Genomic DNA, 10,729 nt, shown 5'->3' on the forward strand with positions numbered 1-10,729 from the left:
TGATGCAGGTTGGTTGAAAAACATGGCCGCCAGGGGGCGAGGCATTTTTCCTTAAATGGCTATAGTAAAACCTTGTTAACACTCTAGAGGCCGCATTTATTTTCCGATCTTCATGAAACTTGGTAAGAAGATTTGTCCCAATGATATCTTGGATGAGCTTTAAATGGTTTCGGTTGCTTAAAAAACATGGCCACCAGGGGGCGGGGCATTTTTCCTTATATGGCTATTTATGGCTTTAGTAAAACAGTGTTAACACTCTAGAGACCACATTTATTGTCCAATCTTCATGAAATTTGGTCAGAAGATAGGTCTCAATGATATATTAAATGAGTTCGAAAATGGTTATGTTTGCTTGACAAACATGGCTGCCAAGTGGCGGGGCATTTTTCCTTATATGGCTATGGTAAAATATTGTTAACACTCTAGAGGCCACATTTATTGTCCGATCTTTATGAAACTTGGTCAGAAGATTCGTCCCAATAATATCTTGGACGAGTTTAAAAATGATGCGGTATGGTTGAAAAACATGGCCGACAGGGGTGGGGCATTTTTCATATTATGGCTATAGTAAAACTTTGTTAACACTCTAGAGGCCACATTTATTTGTCGATCTTCATGAAACTTGATCAAATGATTTGTCCCATCTTTGATGAGTACGAAAATGGTTTCGATTGCTCTAAAAACATGGCCACCAGGTGGCGGAGCATTTTTCCTAATATGGCTATATATTGCTTTAGTAAAACCTTATTAACACTCTAGAGGTCACATTTATTGTCCGATCATCATGAAACTTGGTCACACGATTTGTCCCAATGATATCTTGGATGAGTTCGAAAATGGTTCCGGATGGTGCAAAGACATTGCCGCCAAGGGGACGTGCCATTTTTCCTAATATAGCTATAGTAAAACCTTGTTAACACTCTAGAAGCCATATTTATTGTCCGATCATCATGAAACATGGTCTGAAGATTTGTCCCAATGATATCTTGGACAATTTCAAAAATGGTTACAGTTGCTTGAAAAACATGGCCATCAGGGGGCTGGGCATTTTTCCTTATATGGACTAATGAATCTACACAAAACTTTGCCAGAATATTTGTTTGAATGATATTTTGGATGTGTATGAAAATGGTTCTGGTCTTTTGAAAAACGTGGCTGCCAGGGTGTTCACTAGTCATGAAAGTTGGTAAGAACATTTTGTTCTAATGACATCTTGGGCTGCACAGAAGAGGTCATTTCCTTTGAATCTCAGGTGAGCAACTTTGGGCCTTTCAGGCCCTCTTGTTTTAATTTTCATCACAATGGTCTATTCAGTGTTTTATTGTGAATATTTTATTATATATTTTAAAACAATTTTTTGTCTTGACAATGGTATGTATTTTTATTTCATCTTCTTAAAATCAAGTTTTTAGCTTTGATATAGCTCAAACAGATCGTTTAATTTTAAGTTGGAAAATACAATTTCGATGCTTATTATTGGAACAATTTCGTATCAATTAACGCAGCATGCAACGAGACGTTCAGGGAGCACGACACGATCCCCAGCAAGTACATGATGAAGTACTCGGAGGGATTCTGGGATGCGCTCGACTGCCCGCCGACTCTCGGGGGCTCGAACCTTATCTGGCGCCAGGACCTGTGTTCGTGCGGCGAGGAGCTGCGCGCCCACGATCCGAACGACTGGTGCGCCCAGATGGGCTATAACCCGTTCCCAGAAAGCCCGCATAAGTACATCCGAGTAGGTATTTACTTTGAAATTCAACAACAATATACTGGTATTTACCATGCAAATCAAGCGCCCTCGAGGAAAACAGTCGCGTTAGAGATGCGCATAGATGCACTCTTGCGTTAAATTTCTTCCAACTGCCTATCCACTTATTTATGGCGATTATTTTCTGATTATTTTCAAATATTAAATCATTATGAGCAAGTAGAAGCATTTTAAGCGCCAACTGTTGCAAACAACATATTCGTGAGCTATACGTGAATATCATGCTTTCTTACTGAATTATCAGTTAAACTATGTATATAACAAGCCGTGTTCCATGTAAATATCTTGAAGGTACACATATAAAATAAGTGGACACAAATTCTGCAAACCGCATATCCAGAGTAAGACTGCATGTAAATTCAATACCGACTTGGTTTGTGTGAATTCCTTTAATTGTCGTTTGCTGTTTTTTTTCCAAAGCGCCATTTCGGCACAGACGCTGTGATGGACTGCGCAGCCAGTCTCGTCTGGTCGCAAGAGAAGTGCCTCTGCATTTTCGACCCAAACGTCAACGAACGGCCTATCGAACAGAAAGGTGCGAAAGAGTCAAACGCGTTCAAAAGTAGTTGGGGCCATTTTCATTTAGAAACGAGCCGCGCTCTGAGAAAACGAAGCTTAAAACATGATCGTAAAGTGTCATCCCAGATAAGCCTGTGCGGACACTTCCTTTAAACGAAAAATACCATACAAGCGGAAAGTGTCGTCCCTGATTAGCCTGTGTCGACTGTACATGCTAATTTTAGACGACGCTTTACGAACATGCATTTAGCCCCGTTTTGCCAGAGCCGCGCTCAAATATTCTCTGCAAGTTATGGGGTGGTAGTTGAATATCCATGTTGATTGAGGTATGGCGAATAGATGGTTTTCGGTCAAATACATTTATTACGCTAAGTTTCCGGACACTTAAATTTATATTTGTTTAGTGTCCGAACATTTTGATACAAAAAAAAAATTCAAAAGTTACATGTGTCCGAACATTGAGAGACAATAATTAAGGTGTCCGAAAATTGTTAATATATTGAAAAAAGCAATAAATCAAATGTACAATACTTTTCTTATTATTAACTCTTCCTTTTCTGCTTAAAAAAGTTATACAACTTCGCAGCTTGCTAACTCTTGCCTTAAATGATATAGAAAACAAAAAGTAAAAACAGAAAACATTCTGCTTCATTAATATGGCCACATTGATTCAAATGCTGTTGGGTGAATCCATCATTTTGTACCGGAATACATGGTTATTACGCCAATGTAATGATCCATAGCCCTCAGACAGGCATCTGCCAGGTTTTATGACCTTAATCCGATTGTAAAAATCATAGATCGAAGTGTCATGCGATAAGCTAAACCAGGACCGAAGTCTATAGAATAGCGCGGTAAAATATACTGTCCGAAAATTAAGAGACATTAATTATGGATGAAAATCCGCATGTCCGAAAGTTAGGAGTAACGAAACGTAATTATTTTCTTAAATCAGAGGGTGTCCGAAAACTAAGAGTGTCCGAAAATTTATTTTGCAATTACCAATTCTGACGATTTTTTTTCAAGTTTTTGCATGGATATCTACCTTGATATTTTGTGATATTATAGGTGAAGGTCACTGTTACTAAAAAACTGTTTTCGCTGACGAACTTTACTATTGATGGATGAGGTGTTATTGAGTTTAATGTTTACGTAGATTTCATGCATACATTAATATAGGAATTGCAGAGTTATATATATACAAGTGTTAAGCGTTTAAAACATTTAAAAAAAAAACACAACAAGATGACCTTTTGAAATAAATTACAAAATATTGAATACATTATCTGTATATCCAAATGAACGTACGGTTTCATAATAATAATAGATAATACTCAAAATAATAAACATAATGTATTTACAATCTACATTTTCTTATGCGGTTTAATAGGGAACAATGTTGACACAAAGTCAGCATCTTCCTCACACATTGAACCAATCAATGGATCCGCTGTATAGGATATATTCTCCCCTTATTTTCCTACAATGGTGTTTTAATAGTGAAAAACTGTGAACATAACAGAAAAGAGCTTCCCCCTCATTTCCCCTCAGTTCGTTTCGTGTGCAAAAAGATTCTACACCTGGAGTTCGAGGACAACCTCACCAACTCCGTGCAAGGATACCACGTGCAACCTGTCGAGCTGGAGAGGCGGGGAACCATGCCAAGAATCCGCTACCGAAAAGTGCCAGGTATGTCACGAATAACTTTGTCGTCAACACGACGGACCCGGCCACGAATCTGGTACCGCAAGGTACCAGACAGGTAACACATCATAAGGTAGACTTAACGCCACGAAAGCTACAAAGTATTGCACAATCTCCGCGCAGAGTTGTCGTTCCTTGCTCTCACAAACAATGCTATGCTGGTTCCAGTCAAATCTCTGCGTGGAGGTTGAGTATTGCATGGTAACAGGAAGGAGCGTTCAATTTAAAATTGCTTTAAATGCTACAAATGTATATCATGCGATATGTAAGAAAGAACTCAACGCGAATCAAAGGTCACTGTTTTACGACCATGTATTATTCCGCTTCTTTCCAGTTGGAAGGTATATTGCAAGAAGTCAAGTTCTCATCATAATATATCCAATCTTACAGTAATTCAGTGGATTTGTTGTACAACAATGTCCTCCCTACCAAACGCACACATAAATATTAAAAACAACACGTGAAGTGCTCGTTCATACAGAAAATTGTGTCCTCAAAAAATGTTGTTGATTTTTATAGAGAGCATAGCATTGCACACTGAAACAATTTAGTACATGTATACTGTAACCTATAATGCATTCAACGTCAGGCTCCCAGGAGAAGGCCGCTATGATTGTGAGCCAGCCACTTGAGTTCCTGTCGTTTCGCGGTAACGACTTCCAGCTTCATGTCACCTACGCCATCAGCTTCAAACTCTCGCCACATCATGTGACTAAGGACAACTTCATGGTCCTCCTGTCGGACGAGTGCGTCGGCACGCAGGTTAGATACGACTCAATGAATTATACTGATTACAATCTGCAATTTAACAAATTAAACTGTGAATTTACGCCGCGAAAACGTGCTATCTTGTGAGTAAAAAACAAAAGAGAAACTTAACTTTTGAATTAAGGTTCATTAATCCAAATCCATTCAAGTAATTACACGTATCTGATTCACAATTTAATTTGGAATCTCTGTACGTTTATGTTGGGATTTTGCCATGGTAATTGGGCAAAATAAACCACGTAAAAACAATTATTGGGAATTTATCCTAAACCTGACCATTTGAAATGCATATGTACATGGAACAATCGCTCATGTTTTTTATCTAGCATAAATCATTCCAAGACGGTGACCCCTGTTTTATTCATGTGTGTTTGTCGTTTGATTTTGTCATATGTTTAATTGTTGGACAAATGATCACTAGCAATAACGCAAGAAACTCCTAGTAGTGTCAGATGGTAAGATATATGTCTTGCTAATTCTTCTGCAGTTACATTTTGAATAATACGAGCCTCGTTCTTGGAAACTGGACTCTATGCGTGTGCGTAAAGTGTCGTCCCAGATTAGCATGTGCGTAAAGTGTCGTCCCAGATAAGCATGTGCGTAAAGTGTCGTCCCAGATTAGCATGTGCCGTCCTCAAAGGCTAATCAGGGACAATACTTTCCACTTTTATTCAATTTTTCGTTTAAAGGATGTCTCTTCTAAACGAAATACGGTTAAAGCGGAAAGCATCGTCCCTGCTTAGCCTGTAAGGACTGCACAAGCTAATCTGTTATGACACTTTACGTACGTGTTTAAAGCCCAGTTTTTCCGGAGCGCGGCTCGTATAAACCTTATACCGTTCCGACAGGGCGCTCGCAGCCGGGAGCGCAAGCCGAGCATAGTGTTGGCCTTCCAGCCGAGCACTCAGACGTTTAACCTGCAGTTTCGCACTGAGCAGACGGATATCGATACGAACATTACCGGGGCAGTGCCGGTAAGACCGTACATAACATTATGCTAACGTTGTATGTCGATCGGAAGCCAGTAAATGAACAGCTACTAGTATATGTGGTAGCGTTCTACGCATAGGTGTCTCGTCACCGATACAGTTATCCATACTTATATACGATTCAATGACATTAAACTTATTATACCATGTACAAATGTACTAAAAAGGTCAAATACTTATACCATTTATAAACTTGAAGTAAATGCTTATCCGCAAGAAAATGGAGTTTGTTCACTCAAATTGTAACACTTTGTCCCACGAACAGTATTTTACTAAAAATATCCGCGTTGTAGTATGGGGTTTATGTTTGCAATATTTACTTCATATGAGATGATTTCCTTTGCAGAAGGTGATATTGCATATGGAATACCTTTTATGACAATAAACTTAAAGCACTAATCATTCATTCGTAATTAAGCGGAGATTACATCGGTATAGTGTGAGGGCACTCATTTTAATTGGAATTGTATACTTTTAGAATTAATCACGGTTTCTATTACTGTTTGAAAAAATAAACATTACTTTCTATACTATGTGTAAACGTCTTTTTGATTTTCGTTTTGCATTCGACAAAACGAAACCCATCAATCAACACATATAAGTTCGTATTATTCGTTTTATAAATGCGAAACGTAAACTTTTATATCTAATTTATGCATGCTTTCTTTTTATTGTTTCTTTTATAAATAGATCCCCGTGAATTAGCGTGTCGCTTATTAAGACTAACGATAATTGGATATATCATCATAATAAATTATTTTGATTAAGCGTTTTAATGTGTAAAAATGAACGATCCTTGTAAATAATGCTGTGTAGGAATGTTAATAGTGTTTTTAGATGCAATGAAAATATTTCACAATAATTATCGGCCATAAGCGGAGGGATGTTGTTTTGGCGTTGTCCGTCCGTCCGTCCTTCCGTCCGTTCTTCCGTCTGTCCGTCCGTCCGGCACTTTTGTATCCGGAGCCATATCTTGGAGGTGCTTTGGCGGATTTCATTTAAACTTGGTATGAGTTTATATATGGATAAGAGGATGATGCACGCCAAATGGCATTGTACACCATCGAATTATAACGGAGTTATGGCCCTTTGTATTTTGAAAAAATGCTTTTTGTGTGTGTCCGGAGCCATATCTTGTGTCCAGAAGTATAATGGCGGGGGATATCAATTCAACGAATTTGCTTGTTACTTTTAATGAGTGGCCTCTAAAAATAAAACACGCCGTCGGTGCGGTGTCCTTACCGAACTGTTCAGCAGAACGTGAACAAGGACTGACATAGTTTAAAACAGGATTGTTATATTTGAATGTTTATTATTTCATACTTCGAGAAGCATAATCACGCGTTACAACCGGGTTATGAAGGATTAAAAACTGAAGTAGTTAAGAATTTAATGACATCCATAATCTTATAACTCTTGTTAACGACCAAATATCATAGTAAGTCCTTGTTAAATGGAAATGTTAACTAATGTTGTTTCCACGATTTTGTAACTCAAACTGAGTGTGTTTTAATTGATTGGTATGACGTTGCAGCACGTTTGTTTACTCGAGCCCATGCATTATTTTATTCATTCTATATCTAGTTATAACTTAACACGCCTTAAACAGTCGTTACCACGATTGGTTATCGTGTTATGGAGACTCATAAATCATTAACATGAGTGAGCTGTTTACAATCAAGACTGAATAAAAGTCTGTTTGTTAATTAGTGAGGGTGAGTCAGTATTGACACAATGGACACCTATATTGAACATCTTTACTCACGATTCCTATCGTTTATGCCCGGCACTTGGTGGCAATCGGAACTCCTGGCAACCGGTCATATCAGAACGTGTCCTAACTGAGGCCCGGATCTTCGGAATCCCGCTCCGCGCGCGAACGCCCTAATTACTAGGGCGAGAAAACGGTCGACATATTATGTTGTTACATGATTAAGTTATTTTCCTCATCACACCGGACTTTACAAGCCGTAACCACGAGTAATACCCAAGTGTATCTTCCATGCGCGCGAAATATACGACGATTTTATAGGTCGTATAATTAGGAAACTGCGAACAGAAACTTGGGCGATTGTTGTTCAAATATAATGTTATTATTAAATTGAAAAACTTGAACACGTATGGGCTATGTTTTGGTCACGCTACACATTTGTTTCGGTTTTAAATATAAACATGTGTCGTTTGAATATATGATGGCATCCATGTTTTTCAACAGACGGGAACCATTTTCAAATCCGGTCCATAAATCATCAGAACACAGGTTCTAATGTACTTATAAATAACGTATTATATGTAACTGTGTTATGCATTATTGTGTTTTATTTTTTAGGATAAGGATGGCTGGTATAAAAACGTGGTATATTTTGAAGACCAGTCAGTGAATCTAGAATCCAATGGGAAGCTACTTTTCAAGCAACCAGAAGTTTTAGGTAAGTGGGGTGACTCATACTTAAACTGTAGGTTAAATAACTTAAAGCTTGCTATAATAAATATTAATCCTGTTAACAACTTGCGCATTTGCGTTAGATGTAAGGCATACTCTAGACATGTGTTTGTTGGGTCACATATTAACCAGAAAATAATGTGTTCGGTTCTTAGAATTCTTAGCGGACAATTTGAAGAGCTAGTTATTTATTCTGTACATGTATGGACAAATTGTATACAATAACCGGTTAGTACATAATGGCGCTTGTCGCTTGGTTCATTAAGTGGCTAAGACGCATAACTCGGACATGAAAGTTAGCAGCGTTATGCCCCTGTTTGTACTTAAAAATGTCAGGTTTTTATTTGCGTTGAACAACACCAATTAAGATATTCACTTCACGCGTGTGTTAAACGTCTTTATTAAACACTCTCTAGTCAAGACCTTTTACAGTCACATATCTGAAAACAGAATGAATCCCCGTTTTGTATAAAGAAAATAAAGCTTATGGTTTGCTTGAGAGGTAACATCCAGGTGAATGCTTCAATGCAACAAGTGTACATTCCTGTAACCGCTGCAGATATTCGATTGAAACTTCATATATGTCGTTGGCATCATCACTTGAGGACACTGATAAAAGCCGATAACTCCAAATATAATAATTTCCATTTTGTTCATAGAAATTCAGACTAAAGTTTTGCACCAACTCAATATTTCCATTCAACATATACATACATAGATCACACTTGCTTTCTGAGCAATGCTTTTAATTCTGACCTACAATTGGCGATTACAAGTATTCATGTAAAATTGTGCGCACAAAACCTAAATCTAACTGTTCAGCTACAAAATATTGTTGCACTAAAAAAACTTAAAATTTATTACAAGTATTTATGAGACGAATGCTATCGTGTGTTCTAGGGAAGATCCCCCAGAATCGCTGTCCACTGTTCATAGGAGGCCGGGGCCAGGGTTTCGATCGATCGCAAGACTTTTACGGATATCTAGACAACGTGAGTATAAAGTTAAATCCTAAATGTGCAATTTAACCGCTGTATTAAAGTTATGATAGCCTCGTTCTGACATATTTGTAGTGCTCGTTTTTTAACCACGAATAACACTATTGATCGATCCCGCCCGTCCGCTGATTGCGTAACTTGTTGTTTGTCCAACAAAGTGCATGTTCAGTGCATGTTCAGGTTATGCAATCATGTGACTATAATTACCTGTAAAAACACACCCTTGTTCAACGAAAGCATGTATTCTTTCATTAACTATCGAATGACCGCGTGGGTTTTTCCTGATATTGTTTATGTCAACGCAATATGTAATATTTCCTTAAAAACTATCTAATGACCAACTGGGCCTTTCTTGGAACGAATGTTGTTATTCACCGCTACCCACACCCACTTAGGTTTGTTCTTGTGGTAAACACGACAACTCCTCGTACGCCTGATATGCATTAAGGGGGCCTTTTTACATATTTTGGCATGTATCGAAGTTTGTCATTAAATGCTAAATATTGATAAATGGGTCTAAAAATCTCCAGTAAAAAATAAAGAATAAAATTAAAGAAAAAAAGTAACCTTCAATTGAGCTCGAACCACAGACCCCTGGAGTAAATGTATGTCGCTTAGACCACTCGGCCATCTGTGCTCATACAATAAGTGTTGTATTTTATACTTATAAGAAATCCTCGAAGTATCACAATATATTACGTCAAAAACAGAACTCTCAAATTATTCATCCGTGTCGAGTTGCAACGCTCAATTATAATTTTAAGTTTTTAAATCGTCAAAAGATGCATAAAATATATATTTTAGAGCATGGTAAATGTTCAGTTTTATTGTTTCCCCACAAATATCAAAACTACAACGAAAATTTGCGAATCTGAAACATTATTTTTTAATTTTGTCAATTTACCAAAACGTGAAAAGGCCCCTTTAAACGCATACTATGGGGCGATGGCATACATACTGAGTGTTATATGCATCATGCCATGTTTTACTTTTTCAGGTCTATTTGGTTAAAGACTGCAAATTTCATGAGGCGAACATCAAATTCCTTTGATTTCCATTCATTCTTGAGAACCTTTGATCGAGTCGTGGCAACATCGTGCCTTGTTCATTTTCACTGTGTTTAAAAAAACATGCTTGTTTTATGTAATGACATGTTATGTAAGTTGTTATGTAAGTTGTGGCTTCCGACAAATAAATGATTTTGTTTTGTAAATGTGTAACACTCGTAATGTCCATATTGGTGCGAATGATGCATAGAATAACAGAAACTTCTACTACCAATCGACGACATCGATGATGATGATGATGATGATGATGATGATGATGATGATGATGATGATGATGATGATGATACTGCTGCTGCTGATGACGATGCTGCTGCTGCTGCTGCTGCTGCTACTACTACTGCTGCTGCTGCTGCTGCTGCTGTTGCTGCTGCTGCTGCTGCTGCTGATAATGATAAGCTGTCATCCTGACGATTTTTGATTATGTTTGCTAAATGTTGATGATGACGCCGATGGTGATGAATACGATTGTA

At 37.8% G+C, this 10,729-nt stretch overlaps 1 protein-coding gene across 1 annotated transcript in view; it reads left to right on the forward strand.

Moving 5' to 3' along the window:
- Positions 1-10,444, forward strand: part of LOC127877368 (uncharacterized) — a 17,350-nt gene extending 6,906 nt beyond the window's left edge. Inside the window, exons 3-10 of the mRNA XM_052423129.1 lie at positions 1,506-1,738; positions 2,192-2,306; positions 3,842-3,979; positions 4,584-4,756; positions 5,611-5,736; positions 8,081-8,180; positions 9,095-9,186; positions 10,190-10,444. Of these exons, the coding sequence (XP_052279089.1) occupies positions 1,506-1,738; positions 2,192-2,306; positions 3,842-3,979; positions 4,584-4,756; positions 5,611-5,736; positions 8,081-8,180; positions 9,095-9,186; positions 10,190-10,243 (1,031 nt within the window). The 3' untranslated portion in view covers positions 10,244-10,444. The remainder of the gene's footprint in view (positions 1-1,505; positions 1,739-2,191; positions 2,307-3,841; positions 3,980-4,583; positions 4,757-5,610; positions 5,737-8,080; positions 8,181-9,094; positions 9,187-10,189) is intronic.
- The last annotated feature ends 285 nt before the right edge of the window (positions 10,445-10,729 follow it).

The sequence above is a fragment of the Dreissena polymorpha genome, chromosome 1, assembly GCF_020536995.1.
Source record: "Dreissena polymorpha isolate Duluth1 chromosome 1, UMN_Dpol_1.0, whole genome shotgun sequence".
Classification (NCBI taxonomy): domain Eukaryota; kingdom Metazoa; phylum Mollusca; class Bivalvia; order Myida; family Dreissenidae; genus Dreissena; species Dreissena polymorpha.